This window comes from Anomaloglossus baeobatrachus, chromosome 9, assembly GCF_048569485.1.
Source record: "Anomaloglossus baeobatrachus isolate aAnoBae1 chromosome 9, aAnoBae1.hap1, whole genome shotgun sequence".
NCBI lineage: Eukaryota > Metazoa > Chordata > Amphibia > Anura > Aromobatidae > Anomaloglossus > Anomaloglossus baeobatrachus.
Window position 1 is genome coordinate 197,668,662 of NC_134361.1, and position 17,988 is coordinate 197,686,649.

The 17,988-nt window shown below is 51.5% G+C and overlaps 1 protein-coding gene across 1 annotated transcript in view; it reads left to right on the forward strand.

Moving 5' to 3' along the window:
- IRAK1 (interleukin 1 receptor associated kinase 1) overlaps positions 1–17,988 on the forward strand; it is a 73,263-nt gene that overhangs the window by 34,983 nt on the left and 20,292 nt on the right. Inside the window, exons 2-8 of the mRNA XM_075322848.1 lie at positions 1,990–2,163; positions 4,359–4,511; positions 4,824–4,951; positions 9,764–9,943; positions 10,618–10,682; positions 11,375–11,489; positions 13,136–13,456. Coding sequence (XP_075178963.1) covers positions 1,990–2,163; positions 4,359–4,511; positions 4,824–4,951; positions 9,764–9,943; positions 10,618–10,682; positions 11,375–11,489; positions 13,136–13,456 — 1,136 coding nt within the window. The remainder of the gene's footprint in view (positions 1–1,989; positions 2,164–4,358; positions 4,512–4,823; positions 4,952–9,763; positions 9,944–10,617; positions 10,683–11,374; positions 11,490–13,135; positions 13,457–17,988) is intronic.

A 17,988-nucleotide genomic window follows, 5' to 3' on the forward strand; every position in this document is an offset into this window, starting at 1 on the left:
ATTGGATACCCTTCCCCAAAAAATAGGATGCCCCAGAAGATCCATATTAAGGATGTCTGTCTAATTTGTGGTTATTTAAACCTTTCATTCCAGTTCTTGCTGATTGAAAGTAGACATTATGGTTAGTGTTATGTGTCCCTATGATAACACTGCTCGTCTCTTCTTATGAGTTTGTTGGAAACTGCACTCTGGTTCCTATAAGTGGCCCTTGATTTTTGATGTAAATGATGAAGGCGGTATCACATGCCTGACATTTGAGGTCTGAGTATGAACCATGATGTCCGTGACCGGTTGGGGGTCCCCTAACCCAAACTCAAGACACCTGGGCGGATTTGAGGCTGTTGAGATTGGATCAGGAGACTACCCCCACCTCACCCCCTCCGCCATGTTGAACTCAGATCATGAAGGTCTGTAGAAGTGAAACAGACTTTATCCTTACTTCCTTTATGAATAGTCAACATGTAAAGATGGCCATCATATGTATTGGGAGAGTCCTAACTTTCCACTAATGGCAGATCTAGAGGGAAGGAAGTATCGGGCATCTTGAATTTTAACATGGCCAATCATATTTTTTTTACACATTTAGGGTAAGTTCACACAGTGCATTTTTCGGGTGCGGTTTTGGCCTCAAAACTGCATGACATTGCTTCCCCAGCTAAGTCTGAGTTTTCATTTTTGCTGTCTACACACAACTTTTTTTTTTTTAAGCTGCGTTTTTTTAGCTTAAAAAAAAAAATGGACATGTCAATTCTTTCCTGCGTTTTTCTGCGTTTTCCCCCCATGCAATGCATTGGAAAAACGCAGCAAAACGCACCAAATCGCGGTAAAAACACATGCTTTTTTTGCTGCGTTTTTTTGGTGCGGGTGCGGTTTTCTGCGTTTTTAGCGGCCAAAAATACAGCGTCATAAAAACACAGCGTGTGCACATAGCCTTAGGTGTGTGTACAACTGTTGACTGAATTAAGGCCCCCATACTCACTTGATGAGCATTGTGGGCGGCCTCCCGACTCTCCCAAAACCTCATTTCCATGAATGATCAGGTAGCTGGAATTTTTTGACCCAATCTTTTTGTTTTCAAGGGAGATGTGCTATTGCCAGAGTGGACTTCCAACCCAAGTGTTTCGGAAGGTCGGGAGAGAGCGCTGTCTAATGAGCCCCCTCTTAAAGTTGCTGCTACTATGTCAATAGCGTCTTCTCTAGACCTTTGCATGGTCCAAGGTTACAACAGTTGTGCCCTTTGGTTCCTTTCTATCCTGCTGTGATTTAACAGGCTGTTGTAATCTCAGCTGTAGCCACTGCCACTCCCTTATACTATAAATATCCACTCCTTACTCCTCCCTATGCCGGCTATAGTTCATTCTATACTGTCCATTTTGAAGGAGCCTGTCTCTGGAGAAGCTTAGGTGTTCGTTTTGGTTGCTGCTTAGACGTTTACTGCTAGAGAAGCCGTGGAGTGCTTTTTGTTGTGTCTTTCCCCACCCATTTCTTAATTTCCTTGTGATATCTTATTGCAGTGGTGAGACACTGGCCTTGACACTATTCAATGTGAGCTCAGAGCCAGCGAGGGCCTAGGCCCGTGATGGCACACAGGGGGAAGGCCCTGTCTTGGGATCCCTAAGAGGAGCGCAGGGTTCAGCCTCAGGTGGGTGTTAGTGGGTGACCCCCGCTCCACACTCCCTAGCACCAGGGCCTTCTGTTGAATGTCTTCTCTGGTTTTCCCTTTGTGTTGCGTCGCTCGTAGGGAGTCCTCTCGCTCCCGGAGTGACAGTAGGATATTTATCTAAACCAGACCACCCCCTTAAGCCACCATTCACATTCTTATCTCCCTCTTCAGTTATCTTGGGCTTTTGATTTTGTCTGATATATAGAGATCTGGCTGGATGAAGACCTATGTTTTCAGACTTCATATTAGATAAAAGCTTCTGCTGAAATGTCCTTGTCCAGCACAATCTTACTTTTACAAATATCCTTGTATTTTCTGTTTTTCAGCTTCCATGGTTATCACCGACCAGACAGAACTGAGGCTCCTGGAGCAGGTACCCCGGAGGAATCGGACCCAAGAGGTCATGTGGAACTGGACCCAGAGAAATGCCCGACTGAAGGACCTGATGTTCATCTTAAGGAAACTGAACTTATTGCGGGCGCTCAATATTTTTGATTACTGTGAGTCCATCATATATATTTTTTTTTTTTTTTTTTTTTTTTTTTTTTAATTCTCTATCAGTTTTATAAAAACTGAATTTACTAAAGGAATCCATATTGCACATAGCGAACTATCGCGTTACTACATTTACTTCTCAAACCTACGCAGGGTAGAACAATAGAATCTGGTTGGTTGCTCCAAGACCATGGTTTTTTTTTTTTGTTTTAGTAATTTTTCATGCATGTAGCTTCAGGGGAGCCGTCTCTTCCAACCTCACCCAGGGCTTTGGGGAAGCAGTCGCCTCCCGACCTTCGCCCTTGGGGAAGCCGTCGCCTCCCGACCTTCGCCCCTGGGGAAGCCGTCGCCTCCCGACCTTCGCCCCTGGGGAAGCCGTCGCCTCCCGACCTTCGCCCCTGGGGAAGCCGTCGCCTCCCGACCTTCGCCCCTGGGGAAGCCGTCGCCTCCCGACCTTCGCCCCTGGGGAAGCCGTCGCCTCCCGACCTTCGCCCCTGGGGAAGCCGTCTCCTCCCGACCTTCGCCCCTGGGGAAGCCGTCTCCTCCCGACCTTCGCCCCTGGGGAAGCCGTCTCCTCCCGACCTTCGCCCCTGGGGAAGCCGTCTCCTCCCGACCTTCGCCCCTGGGGAAGCCGTCTCCTCCCGACCTTCGCCCCGGGGGAAGCCGTCTCCTCCCGACCTTCGCCCCGGGGGAAGCCGTCTCCTCCCGACCTTCGCCCCGGGGGAAGCCGTCGCCTCCCGACCTTCGCCCCGGGGGCAGCCGTCGCCTCCCGACCTTCGCCCCGGGGGCAGCCGTCGCCTCCCGACCTTCGCCCCGGGGGCAGCCGTCGCCTCCCGACCTTCGCCCCGGGGGCAGCCGTCGCCTCCCGACCTTCGCCCCGGGGCTCCGGTTTAGACCTTTTCTTATATCCAGAGAAAAAGCAGTATTGGATTATCTGATGGTCGCTCATCATCGTTCTTCTCTGGAATAACATGACTGTTACTCTAGGAGATCTATGAAGGATAACTGTTTGGTCATAGGAATAAGGAAGTCCTCAGCCATCTTTATGGAATTGCATCTGATGTTACTGTTGCCAGGCCATGTATATATTGTCATATTGCGTTCCACTTGTCATTCTGGGGATCTCTCCCATTAGCAGCCGGGTGTTTCATTAATAAGCTGCAGAGCTGTGGGAGCTCCGGTCGTGCTCGCTGTATCTATCATTATACATACTGTTTTATAACCTCCCGATTCTGAGAGTCTGCTAGTGAATTTTTCGGGAAAGGCAGGGGGGAACTTTCGAATTCCTATAGTTTTAGATCTCATTAATGGACTGTTCCTGCTGCTAAAGAAGGCAGTCCTGATAATTATTCTGTATTTGGTTGGGATTGGAAAGTTACCATTTTGCGTTTTGAAATGTAAATGAGCGGAATTGTGAATTTTTTTACTTAAGTGGCACAGACTCGTTCCCGAGAGTAAAACGCTGCAAAAGTGATGACACATGAGTGAAAGATGAGAAGAATAAAGCAAGTAATACAGACGTTGTATAGGAAAGGGTCCATTGCTTAGATTTTTCACTTTTCTTTATCCAAACTGACAAATATTAGATCGGTGGGGTGTCCTACTATTGGCACCCCTGTCAAGCTGCATATAACCCTTCTAACCATTGGGTTATACAGTAGACGCATACTTACAACTACAGAGATCATAAAGTCACGGTATGACATTGGGCTGTTGTGGCAGATGGGCCTAATAAAGGCACCCAGGCTTGTCATCTTAGTACTTCTTTTACAAAAGAGGTCCAAACTATAATTTGTTGCTTTTATTTTATTTCTGCCGCTCCCCTGAGTAATCCGGTTTTTGTTTTTTTAAAATCCGCCAAACGGTTCCAAAAATACGGGCTTTTTCATTTAGTGACTGTCACGCCCCCGAGGATCATGTGAGCCACGCCCCTTGGTAAAAAGGATATTAATTGGCTCTAAATAAAAAGGCCTGTATCTTTGGAACAGGGAGGGGGATTTTGAAAAAACGAAAACCAAATTACTCAGGGGAACAGCAGGAATACAATAACAGCAAAAACTGTCCACTTCTGACCCGATGACTGGGCCCCTTTAAGCCCTTCAAGATTTGTTAAATCTTGCAGGTGGTACATACAGAGTCTGACAATCAGCAGGTTTATGTGGTTATGTTTGAAGAATCATTTTTCCTTTTTCTTTCTTAGGGAGTTTGGATTATGTATCGAAATTGGCAGCTGCTCAAAACACTCATCCGGCCAAGGAGCCCTCTCCTCCTCCCACACGTATATTGCCTTCCCCAGAACACAATCCCTGTGAGAAAAGAAAGTTGCCCTCAACAGACAATGCACCTAATCCTGGTACTTTTAAAGTAGTTCCTGTACTGTGTTGGCTGTCCCTCTGCTACTCCTCCTGGAAGTGTATGAATAAATAATAACTGGGAAGGAACAATTCCTTTACATCTAACATGGTGGCACCGATTCAACTAATATTTAGGGACACTCTGGAAAAGGTAAATGGTAACACTCATTTCCAGGAGGACTAACAGAGGAAAACCACAACAAATATTTTTTTTAATTTCATGGGGAATTGGCATGACGGCATACGAGACCTTGGTATGCAAATGTAACGATTTCACACTTATTTGTATGTATGTGGTATTTTTGTTGTAGATCTCCCACTACCTTTTCCTGGCCCCCCTCCTTCACGCTTCAATTTTAGCAGCATTTGCCCATCCAAAGCCTCAAGCTCGGAAAGCAGCAGGGACAGCACTACTAGTAATACTCACCCCTCTATTCAGGTAAGTCCAAAACTTCCACCACTTTATATACCTGTACTCTGTACATTACTACCCCCCCTCAATGATGGTGGGGGAAAAGGGGGGTAAAACAGATCCTCCTTCATAAACTTATCCAATAAGAACTGAAGCAACTTTGCAATTGGCACAAAACGGGTTTGCAATACTTAGAGGTTGTCCACCTTTCGGGGTCTTTTTTTTTTTTTTACTTGCATATATTATATTTTGGCTAAAAAATATTTTTTGCAATTGGGTTTCATTTTTTTTTTAACATTTTGGCCTTTTCACTAGCTCAATTTTTCCTCCAGATTTAGCTTTGATGTGGCTCTGTAGTCATCCAGCGTGTGAGACACACAGATTGAGCTCACTGACTGATTTTCAGTTTACTCATTCTGCAGCTAGTCATACACAGTTCCCCCTCCGCTTCTCTGTCCCCCCCCCTCCGCTTCTCTGTCCCCCCCCCTCCGCTTCTCTGTTCCCCCCCCCCCCTCCGCTTCTCTGTTCCCCCCCTCCGCTTCTCTGTTCCCCCCCCTCCGCTTCTCTGTTCCCCCCCTCCGCTTCTCTGTTCCCCCCCTCCGCTTCTCTGTTCCCCCCCCTCCGCTTCTCTGTTCCCCCCCCCTCCGCTTCTCTGTTCCCCCCCCCCCCCTCCGCTTCTCTGTTCCCCCCCCCCCCCTCCGCTTCTCTGTTCCCCCCCCTCCGCTTCTCTGTCCCCCCCCCCCCTCCGCTTCTCTGTTCCCCCCCCCCCTCCGCTTCTCTGTTCCCCCCCTCCGCTTCTCTGTTCCCCCCCCTCCGCTTCTCTGTTCGCCCACCCTCTCCGCTTCTCTGTTCGCCCACCCCCTCCGCTTCTCTGTTCGCCCACCTCCGCTTCTCTGTTCGCCCCCCTCCGCTTCTCTGTTCCCCACCCTCCGCTTCTCTGTTCCCCCCCCCCCCTCCGCTTCTCTGTTCCCCCCCCTCCGCTTCTCTGTTCCCCCCCCCTCCGCTTCTCTGTTCCCCCCCCTCCGCTTCTCTGTTCCCCCCCCTCCGCTTCTCTGTTCCCCCCCCTCCGCTTCTCTGCTTCCCCCCTGCCTCCGCTTCTCTGCTTCTCCCCCGCCTCCGCTTCTCTGCTCCCCCGCCTCCGCTTCTCTGCTCCCCCGCCTCCGCTTCTCTGCTTCCCCGCCTCCGCTTCTCTGCTTCCCCGCCTCCGCTTCTCTGCTTCCCCGCCTCCGCTTCTCTGCTTCCCCGCCTCCGCTTCTCTGCTTCCCCGCCTCCGCTTTTCTGTTCCTCCCTGATGTGGCTCTGTGGTCATAAATCATGTGAGAAGAGCTCAGAAAAATAAACATGTTAAACACTCAGAATGAGCTCACTGACTATTTCTCAGTTAACTCATTCTGGAGTTAGTAATACGCAGTTCAACACAAGCACTTTAAAAGTCAAACTGTACAAAATTTTTAGTGTAACACAGTTGTAAAGGTGATTTTTAGTTCTGAATACATGCCTTTACATTAAAAACAAAGTGGGTACGACCATTCAGACGCTGTGAGCACAAGACTGGGACCGGTGTTGCGGCAGTGAAGCTGGAAGGGATAAAATGAACTTCAGAAGACTGCGTGACTTGTAGTTTAATGAACTGTACAGCACACTGCTAAAAAGTCAACCATAAGACCTCAATCAAACCCCTCCTGCAGTTGTACTTTCTTCTATCAGTTCCCTATTCTTGCTAACCTCTAATGGTAAGAATTAAAGGGAATGATGACAGAGAATGTGACTGCGGGGTCAGACTACGCCGGGATTGTTTGTGGTCTGTCGCCATGGAGACGCGTGTGTAAACAAAACACCAGGAGATTTTCAGAACCTAACAGAATTGATCAATAATAAATATATTTTCTATATCAACCTAATGTCATTATTATGGGAATAAAGGAAGTGTGGATAAATTTTATGTAGAGATTTTCACAAAGAAGTGTAAGTACCTGACGAGAATTCGGAGGGGAATCCCACTGCACTGACCGCAACCTGAAATCCTGTTCTGCAGATAAACCAGTGATGATCTCTACACGCCGCGCGTAATCTTGTCCCATAAGTGATTGTGCTCTATTCTGCCTGAGCTGGAGCCGGTGCCCGGAGTGATGGCGTATCTCTGCGGTCACATTATCAGGAGATTGAGTAGCCGATACCTAGCAGAAAGGCATCACTCAAAATCCATTTATCTACTGGTTTGCTTTGTGTAGATCGTTTGCGGTTTTTGGTTATTTTTCTTAAGATGGCACTACCTTATAAGATTCCCATAGCCTCTAAGAAGCCGGGACAGAGGCCGCACTGTGCTGTCAAATTTGTGTAAGGCGACAGCCTCACATCCGTGGGAATTTTACTGTCTGTGAGAAACAGACCAGTTATTTCTTCAGGTGTCATCATAGTTGCGTCTCTACTTTTTGGGTTTTTGTTTTTTTTGGAGGGGGGGGCTGTCTGTCTTTTCTTACTTGTTTGTTTATTCCTATCTTTCTCCTTTTTTATATTTTTTTTCTCCTTTTTTTTAAACCTTTTTTTTTTCCATTCCCTCTTTCCCCCCCTCCTTTCCCCCCCTCCTTTCCCCCCCTCCTTTCCCCCCCTCCTTTCCCCCCCTCCTTTCCCCCCCTCCTTTCCCCCCCTCCTTTCCCCCCCTCCTTTCCCCCCCTCCTTTCCCCCCCCCTCTTCCCCCCCCCCTCTTTCCCCCCCTCCTTTCCCCCCCCTCTTTCCCCCCCCTCTTTCCCCCCCCTCTTTCCCCCCCCTCTTTCCCCCCCCTCTTTCCCCCCCCCTCTTTCCCCCCCCCTCTTTCCCCCCCCCCTCTTTCCCCCCCCCTCTTTCCCCCCCCCTCTTCCCCCCCCCCTCTTTCCCCCCCCCTCTTTCCCCCCCCTCTTTCCCCCCCCTCTTTCCCCCCCCCCCCTCTTTCCCCCCCCCTCTTTCCCCCCCCCTCTTTCCCCCCCCCTCTTTCCCCCCCCCTCTTTCCCCCCCCTCTTTTCCCCCCCTCTTTTCCCCCCCTCTTTCCCCCCCCTCTTTCCCCCCCCCTCTTTTCCCCCCCCTCTTTTCCCCCCCCCTCTTTCCCCCCCCCCCTCTTTTCCCCCCCCTCTTTTCCCCCCCTCTTTTCCCCCCCCTCTTTCCCCCCCTCTTTCCCCCCCCTCTTTCCCCCCCCCTCTTTCCCCCCCCCTCTTTCCCCCCCCTCTTTCCCCCCCCCTCTTTCCCCCCCCTCTTTCCCCCCCCTCTTTCCCCCCCCTCTTTCCCCCCCCTCTTTCCCCCCCCCTCTTTCCCCCCCCTCTTTCCCCCCCCTCTTTCCCCCCCCCCCTCTTTCCCCCCCCCCCTCTTTCCCCCCCCCCCCTCTTTCCCCCCCCCCCCTCTTTCCCCCCCCCCTCTTTCCCCCCCCCTCTTTCCCCCCCCCTCTTTCCCCCCCCCCTCTTTCCCCCCCCCTCTTTCCCCCCCCCCCTCTTTCCCCCCCCCCTCTTTCCCCCCCCCCTCTTTCCCCCCCCCCTCTTTCCCCCCCCCTCTTTCCCCCCCCCTCTTTCCCCCCCCCTTTCCCCCCCTCTTTCCCCCCCTCTTTCCCCCCCTCTTTCCCCCCCTCTTTCCCCCCCTCTTTCCCCCCCTCTTTCCCCCCCCTCTTTCCCCCCCCCCCTCTTTCCCCCCCCCTCTTTCCCCCCCCCCTCTTTCCCCCCCCCTCTTTCCCCCCCCCTCTTTCCCCCCCCCCCTCTTTCCCCCCCCCCCTCTTTCCCCCCCCCCCCTCTTTCCCCCCCCCCCTCTTTCCCCCCCCCCTCTTTCCCCCCCTCTTTCCCCCCCTCTTTCCCCCCCTTTCCCCCCCCTCTTTCCCCCCCCCTCTTTCCCCCCCTCTTTCCCCCCCTCCTTTCCCCCCTTCTTCCCCCCCCCTTCTTTTTTTCCCCCTTCTTCCCACCCCTCTCCCACCTCCTTTCTTTTTCTTTCTTTCTTTCTTTCTTTCTTTTTTTTTTTTTTTCTCTCCCTCTGCGTCTTACTTTTTTTTTTTTTTTCCCCCAGATTCAGTGACTTGTTTGACAAATTCTGATCCACAAACATGGATCACAGTTCGACCGGCTCTGATTCTCCTAGATATTGCGCACGGATCCTTCGGTTTAATGGACGAGGGTATAGATCCACGAAACTCTTGTCAGACCGTCTATTGTCTGATTTTTGTTTCTCACAGAGGTGTGACTGTAGCCTAAAGCCCCCGTCACACATAGCAATATCACTAGCGAGATCGCTGAAACGTCACAGCTTTGGTGACTCATCAGCAACCTTGCCAGCGATGTCGCTGTGTGTGACACGTATCAGTGAGCGGTCCCCTGCTGCGAGGTCGCTGATCGTTACAAAACGATCAGGACCTTTTTCTGCTCGTTGGTCTCCCGCAGGACAGCACACATCGCTGTGTTTGACTCCGGGAGACCAACGAGCACCGACTCTGTGTAAGTAACGTACGCTGGTAACCAGGGTAAATATCGGGTAACTAAGCAAAGCGCTTTGCTTAGTAACCCGATATTTACCCTGGTTACCAAGCGCAGCATCGTTACACGAGTCGCTGGTGAAATCTGCCTGATTTTGACAGCTCACCAGCGACCATGTAGCGACGCACCAACGATCCCTGCCAGGTCGGATCGCTGGTGCGATCGTTGTTGCGTCGCTACGTGTCACGGAACCCTTAGACTGAGAACAGGATGGCTGGCTTGCTGTCTCCAAAGTAATCTTTTTTTTTTTTGTTTTAGATATATGCAGACTTTACACTTCTAATATTACTGAGATAGCATACACCCTATATCATCATTGCCATGTAATCCATACTGTTCTTCTCACTGTTACTTCCAGGAATCCCCGGACGTCAGTCACGCGATAGAGCCCTCAAAGCATTTATTGTGGAATTTCCAAGACGTGACCCAGAGCACAAGAAACTTCTCCCAGTCCTTCCTTATCGGAGAGGGTGGATTTGGCTGTGTGTATAAGGCAGTCATCCGGAACACTGCGTATGCCATTAAGAGGCTGAAGCAGGTATGCTGACCGGGGTGTCATACAATGGTGCCTTGTGTGAGGTTCGTGAGCTCACGAAATTGCTCCATATACGGCTCAGAAAGCCAGATAACCTGGGAGAAGTTTATTATTTTTAATTAGAGATTGAAGAAACTCAATCTAAAATTGAAAGGGAACCTGCCAGGTCCAATATGCACCCAGAACCACGGGCAGTTCAGTGTGTATATTGCTAATCCCTGCCTAACCGTCCCTGTATACACTAGGATAGATAGACATCTTTAGAAAACGTATTTCTAAAAATCCTTTATGATATGCTAATGAGCGTAGGGACTAGTCACAAGGGTGTTAGTTCCTGCACTCATTCCGCCCTCTTAGCAAGTTAGCACACCTACAGGGGCGTGCAAACATGCTCTTCAATGCCCATTGCCCACATCATCGGTGGTGACGCGTGTACCTGTGTCCGTTGTCCCAGCTTCCGATGCCGGACTTAGTATCAGTGCTCATGGATCAGAAGTCCCGGCACTTCCGGTCACACGTGCTAAACCTCTCTGAAGCCAGGACACGTACACCCGGCTTCACAGTGCTCATGACCATACATGCAAGGGATTCTGATCATGAGCACTGAGCCTAAACCCTAAAAGGGTGCCGCCGTCCGCGGCCTTGTCCTAACGCCGTATACACTTGTATATTTCTAGGATGCAGAATTGGAATGGAGCACAGTAAAGAAAAGCTTCCAGACGGAGATAGACAAACTGACGGGGTAAGAAATAACACAAATTAGGTCTCCTTCCAGTTTACCTATAAATCTGGATCCCTAAACGTCCCTTTAGAGCCGGTATATACATTAGATGGTGGGTGGTTGGATCAACTCTTCCATACACCGGATCACTGAGGGTTCCTGTGTTCTCTATGATGGAGACCCCATCTGACATATTGGCTTTTCCGAATTTAGACACCACTGATCGACATCTCACCTGATAATTGTCCAGGGTTCCCATCCATATTATATTGTCGGCCGAACCCCTAAATATTGGTGTGTTCAGCCAGCATGGTTCAGGCACTTTATATTGGGTGGATGATGCTTTTGTCTAGGCTGTTCGTTAGGGGTCAAGATTACTTTCTTTGGCCAGGGTATTTAAATACAGGGCTTGGTGGCACCTGAGATGCCGCTTCTTAAGATTCTCCTTTTTGGTAGGAATGGGCGATACAAGATGAAATTATTAACACACACGCACGCACGCGGTTTTCATACTTTTGTACATGACCACTCATATTGACAGGCCCGCTTCTAACACACATATGGGTGTAGTTCCCTTTTTAGGTTAATTTTAGGTTTCCCCATCACTTGTTAGATTTCCTCGTGTCATGATGAATACTTGTTAGTTTCATTAGAACGTGTTGTGCAAAATACTCGTTCTTTAATTTGTCGCTTTCTCCTCTTTCATTCCACAGTCTTCGCCACCCAAATATTATTGACCTGGCCGGATACTGTATGCAGGGGGAGGAATACTGCCTCATTTATCTGTATCTGCCTAATGGCTCGCTGGAGGATAGGCTGCATCACCAGGTAAGACCAGCAAGAGATGGCGATGTCTCACCAGGCTGGCTAATCAAAAGAAGACCCGCGGGTGCCGGGAGTTGGGAGAAGGTTCTTAGCGCTCCAGGCTGATGGCGTCCTTGGCGCTCCAGACTGATGGCGTCCTTGGCGCTCCAGGCTGATGGCGTCCTTGGCGCTCCAGGCTGATGGCGTCCTTGGCGCTCCAGGCTGATGGCGTCCTTGGCGCTGCAGGCTGATGGCGTCCTTGGCGCTGCAGGCGGATGGCGTCCTTGGCGCTCCAGGCGGATGGCGTCCTTGGCGCTCCAGGCGGATGGCGTCCTTGGCGCTCCAGGCGGATGGCGTCCTTGGCGCTCCAGGCGGATGGCGTCCTTGGCGCTCCAGGCGGATGGCGTCCTTGGCGCTCCAGGCGGATGGCGTCCTTGGCGCTCCAGGCGGATGGCGTCCTTGGCGCTCCAGGCGGATGGCGTCCTTGGCGCTCCAGGCGGATGGCGTCCTTGGCGCTCCAGGCGGATGGCGTCCTTGGCGCTCCAGGCGGATGGCGTCCTTGGCGCTCCAGGCGGATGGCGTCCTTGGCGCTCCAGGCTGATGGCGTCCTTGGCGCTCCAGGCGGATGGCGTCCTTGGCGCTCCAGGCGGATGGCGTCCTTGGCGCTCCAGGCGGATGGCGTCCTTGGCGCTCCAGGCGGATGGCGTCCTTGGCGCTCCAGGCGGATGGCGTCCTTGGCGCTCCAGGCTGATGGCGTCCTTGGCGCTCCAGGCTGATGGCGTCCTTGGCGCTCCAGGCTGATGGCGTCCTTGGCGCTCCAGGCTGATGGCGTCCTTGGCGCTCCAGGCTGATGGCGTCCTTGGCGCTCCAGGCTGATGGCGTCCTTGGCGCTCCAGGCTGATGGCGTCCTTGGCGCTCGAGGCTGATGGCGTCCTTGGCGCTCGAGGCTGATGGCGTCCTTGGCGCTCGAGGCTGATGGCGTCCTTGGCGCTCGAGGCTGATGGCGTCCTTGGCGCTCGAGGCTGATGGCGTCCTTGGCGCTCGAGGCTGATGGCGTCCTTGGCGCTCGAGGCTGATGGCGTCCTTGGCGCTCGAGGCTGATGGCGTCCTTGGCGCTCGAGGCTGATGGCGTCCTTGGCGCTCGAGGCTGATGGCGTCCTTGGCGCTCGAGGCTGATGGCGTCCTTGGCGCTCGAGGCTGATGGCGTCCTTGGCGCTCGAGGCTGATGGCGTCCTTGGCGCTCGAGGCTGATGGCGTCCTTGGCGCTCGAGGCTGATGGTCACTGATTATTGACCGAGCCATTCGTTTATATAGATATGCGGAGAGGGCCTGTATAAACCAATGGCCCGGTCAGTAATCGGTGACCATCATCTTGGAGCACTGAGGACCTCCCATCTTCCGGCACCTGCGGCTATTCTTTTGATTATCCAGCCTGTGCGACATCGCATGACATCTCTCCAGCCTGACTAATCAAAAGAAGAACTCTAGGAGGAGGTTTGCAGGGCTTCTGTCCAACAATCCTAGATTGCGCAACAGCGTGGCCGCTAGACCGGGTCCTGAGAATCCATTCTCGCAATCTCTAGGACAGACCTTTTGGTTCTTGACTATTAAATGTCACCAACACGCCGATTTGCTGTTTCACAAAGTGTCATGATCGATTTCTTTCGCAGGGCAGTTGTCCTTCTTTGACCTGGAAGCAACGTCTGAGCATCATGCAGGGTGCAGCCTGCGGCATCCAGTTCTTGCACACCCTCAGTCCCAGCATCATCCATGGGGACATCAAGAGTTCAAACATCCTTTTGGATCAGGGCTTGGTTGCCAAGTTAGGGGACTTTGGACTCGCTCGCTTCAGCCGATTTGCATGCGATGCCGGGAAAAGTCGCACTTTAGCACGGACCAGCACGGTGAGGGGTACGTTGGCGTACCTGCCCGATGAGTACGTGAAACTGGGGAAGCTAACGTTTGAACTGGACACCTACAGCTATGGGGTGGTGAGTAATCATTGATCCTCAGTTACTTACGACACTTATCTACTGTATGTCCCCTCCATGTTGTATCGATCTGTAATATGGTGCCCATAGTCTTTCCTAGACCTCCGATGTCCCTTTGATTGGAGGGACGGACCTGACATTCTGCACAATTACTCTTCTTCTCGGAGATCACACAAAGGCCATTTTTCTGGAAAACAAAAATTGCCGGACATCTCTTTCCATAAATTTGGACAGTTTAGCTCCACTCTACAAAAAAAAAGGCTTAGCGTTTTTTTGTTTTTTTTGTCTATTGCTTCATTGGGGGACACAGCAAACCATGGTGTGTCACCCAAAATGAAAGCTCCGAGAAAGAGATTTTACCGTGAATACTCAGTATCTTCCTTTTTCGAAGAAAGGAGCCATATTTTCCAAATCGTTCTAACCCCTTCATGACCTAGGATGTACTGGAACGTCCTAAATCATCAAGGGTTAATCACTGCCGGCTGCTGCGTTGATCCCTGCACATCTCTGCTGATTTGAATAGCAGACGTGTGTGGCTATCGGGCACAGGTGGATCCACGATCCACCCGTGCCTGTTAACCACTTAGTTTGCACTGATAAAATGTGACAGCACTAGTTAAATGGCGACGGTGGGGAATGTGCCTTTCCCCGCCACCATCGGAGGCCCCGTGACACGATCACGGGGAGCCGATGGTTGCCATGGTAGCGACGGATTATGTGATGACTCCTGTCACGATCATGACGTATTTCCTCTTAGAGCCGACAGAACGCCGGCTCACACAGGAACGCTGCATTTCTGCTGCTCAGAGCTGTGCAGCTCTGCTCAACAGAAATCAACCAGTGATCAGGCTGCTGACCCTTATAGTCCCCTAGCGGGACTAGTAAAATAAAAAAAAACACCGCCCCCCCCCATTCGCACCATTGATGATTAAAAAAATTAAAAAATATACTTATTTGGTATCGCCATGTTCAGATATGCCTGATCTATCAAAATATCAAATTATTTAACTTGATCAGTAAACTGCGTAGCGGCAAAAATATTCCAAACGATAAAATTTTATTTATTTTATTTTTTTTTTTTTTTGGGTTGTCGCAAAATGTAATGACAAGCAAACAAAACGTAGCATCTGCGCAAAAATGGTACCATTTAAACCATAAGCCGTCACGGAGATCCATAGCCTGAAAAATGAGCATGCTACGGGTCTCGGAAAATGGCGCAAAAAGCGTGCCACTTTTTTTTCGGACAAACTTCTGCATTTTTTTTCACTCTTTAGATAAAAGTAAACCTATTCATGTTTGATGTCTACGATCTTGTAGTGACCTGAGGCATCACACAGACACATCAGTGTTACTATGTAGTGAACACCGTGAATAAAATACCCCAAAAACGATCGTGCAATTGCATTTGGATTCTTTTTTTTTTTTTTTTTTTTTTTTTTTTTTGCTGTTTTCCAGTACACTATATGGTAAGACTCCAGAGTTTTGTTTAAAAGTACAACTCTTCCCCAGTATTGAGCGCGTAGTTAACTGTTCGTACTCGCTATGCGGTTAGTGAGTACTGTCTGCTACTCGCATTGTGCCCGCTACTCGTAACGAATATGCAAGTCAATGGGAAATACTGGCTAAGTAGCAAGTAACCTAAAAGCCGTACTTTCTTTTTCGCTCCTAATTGGGAGACCCAGACAATTGGTGTATAGCTACTGCCTCCGGAGGCCGCACAAAGTACTACACTTAAAAGTGTAAGGCCCCTCCCCTTCTGGCTATACACCCCCCCGTGGGAGCACGGGTCCTTCAGTTTTTTGTTTTTTGCTTTGTGCGAAGGAGGTCAGACACGCACGCATAGCTCCACTGTTTAGTCAGCAGCAGCTGCTGACTATGTCGGATGGAAGAAAAGAGGGCCCATACAGGGCCCCCAGCATGCTCCCTTCTCACCCCACTTTCTGTCGGTGGTGCTTGTTAAGGTTGAGGTACCCATTGCGGGTACGGAGGCTGGAGCCCACATGCTGATTCCTTCCCCATCCCCATTAGGGCTCTGGGCGAAGTGGGATTTTACCGGTCTCCAGGCACAGAGACCGTGCTCCATCCGCAGCCCCTGGAGAAGCCGCTGGATTTGGAGCTGAGTATCGTCAGGGACATGGCCCTGCTCCGTCAAGGTACTCTGTGTCCCCGTGCATACGCGCGCACACCGCAGCATTGCTGGGTGTGTTAGTGCGCCGGGGACAACAGCGCTGCTGCGCTTGTGCCATTTCCTCACTTCAGCTTAGCTGAGTGGGTAGACTCAGGGAGAACGGTCGCGCCGGCCGCTGGGACTGCGACGCGGCTGGGACTTGTGGTGCGCCGGGGACTTCCGCGCTGGCCGTGCATATATCACGGCCGCGCTTATTACTACAGTCCCCGGCTTTTGCGGCCTAGTTCGTTCGTTCCCGCCTCCGCACCTGCCAGTCAGGAGGAGGGCGGGACGCTGTACAGAGCATCAGCGCTGAGGGCTGGAGTCGTTTTTACATACTCCAGCCCTCACACCAGGCACAGTAGGACGCAGTTTCCCGCTCTTTGTTTGTGGCACGCCCACGGTCCGCCCCTCTTCACAGAACGCCGGCAGCCATTCCTGCCTGCACGCTGAGCTGCAGAGGGGAGACGGGGAGACCCAGACACGGGATTCTACGGCCTCATACCCGCTGTTCAGCGGGCGGTAAGCAGCCCTCAAGGGCTCACCCCCACTTGTGCCGTTTGTATACTGAGTATTTTATGTTTGCGAATACTTTGTACTGTACGGTCGCTGGTGATTCTCGGCTATATACCCTCCTAGATTACAAGGAGGCAACAGCATGTCGTCCGCAAAACGCAAGGGTGCCAAGGCACAGACATTATATGCTGCCTGTACCGCATGTGGGGCTGCTCTACCGGCAGGTTCCACGGACCCCCATTGTGTGCAGTGCTCGGCCCCTGTGCAACTTGCACAGCCGGGGCCTCTGCTGGACGTGACCCAGGGTGTACCACCTGTGAATGCTGTCCAGGTGACAGGAACAGAGTTTGCAGCTTTTGCTGACAGATTGTCTATGACCATGTCAAAGATTCTTGAAACATTGCAGTCTAGACCAGTAACTCAGACCATGGTCACTGGGGCATCATTGCTCCCTGGTCCCCCTCAGCTGGAACACTTCCAAGCTCCGGGGGTGTCACATGCACCCCAGGGTGACGATTCTGACTCGGACGACAGTCCCAGACAACCTAAGCGGGCTCGTTATGAGGGGCCCTCAACTTCGTCTCACTGGTCAGGATCCCAGCGGGACGAATCTATGGGTGATGAGGCGGATGTAACTGATCAAGATTCTGATCCTGGGTCCGCTCTCAATCTGGATACACCGGATGGTGACGCCATAGTGAATGATCTTATAGCGTCCATCAATAGGATGTTAGATATTTCTCCGCCAGCTCCTACTGAGGAGGAGGCAGCTTCACAGCAGGAGAAATTCCATTTCAGATATCCCAAGCGTAAATTAAGCACTTTTCTGGACCACGCTGACTTTAGAGATGCAATCCAGAAACACCACGCTTATCCTGAGAAGCGGTTTTCTAAACGGCTTAAAGATACACGCTATCCTTTTCCCCCTGACGTGGTCAAGGGTTGGACCCAGTGTCCCAAGGTGGACCCTCCAATCTCCAGGCTTGCAGCTAGATCCTTAGTTGCAGTAGAAGATGGAGCGGCACTTAAAGATGCCACTGACAGGCAGATGGAGCTCTGGCTGAAATCCATCTATGAAGCTATTGGAGCGTCGTTGGCGCCAGCTTTCGCAGCCGTATGGGCACTTCAAGCTATTTCAGCTGGGCTTATACAAGTCGACTCGGTCACACGTACATCTGCCCCGCAGGTGGCACCATTGACCTCTCAAATGTCTGCATTCGCGTCTTACGCGATTAATGCTGTCCTGTACTCTACGAGCCGTACGGCGGTGGCGTCAGCCAACTCCGTGGTTTTGCGCAGAGCCCTGTGGTTGAGAGAATGGAAAGCAGATTCTGCTTCCAAGAAGTGCTTAACCAGTTTGCCCTTTTCTCGTGACCGATTGTTTGGGGAGCGTTTGGATGAAATAATTAAACACTCCAAGGGTAAGGACTCATCCTTACCTTAACACAGACAAAACAAGCCCCAACAAAGGAGGGGTCAGTCTGGTTTTCGGTCCTTTCGAGGCTCAGGCAGGTCCCAATTCTCGTCGTCCAAGAGGACTCAAAAGGATCAGAGAGGCTCAGATTCTTGGCGGACGCAGTCACGCCCAAAAAAGACAGCAGGAAGAACCGTTACCAAGACGGCTTCCTCATGACTTTCAGCCTCCTCTCTCCGCATCCTCGGTCGGTGGCAGGCTCTCCCGCTTTGGCGGCATTTGGCTGTCACAGGTCAAAGACCGTTGGGTGAGGGACATTCTGTCTCACGGGTACAGGATAGAATTCAGCTCTCGTCCTCCAACTCGTTTCTTCAGAACTTCCCCACCGCCCGACCGAGCCGATGCTCTGCTGCAGGCGGTGGCCGCTCTAAAGGC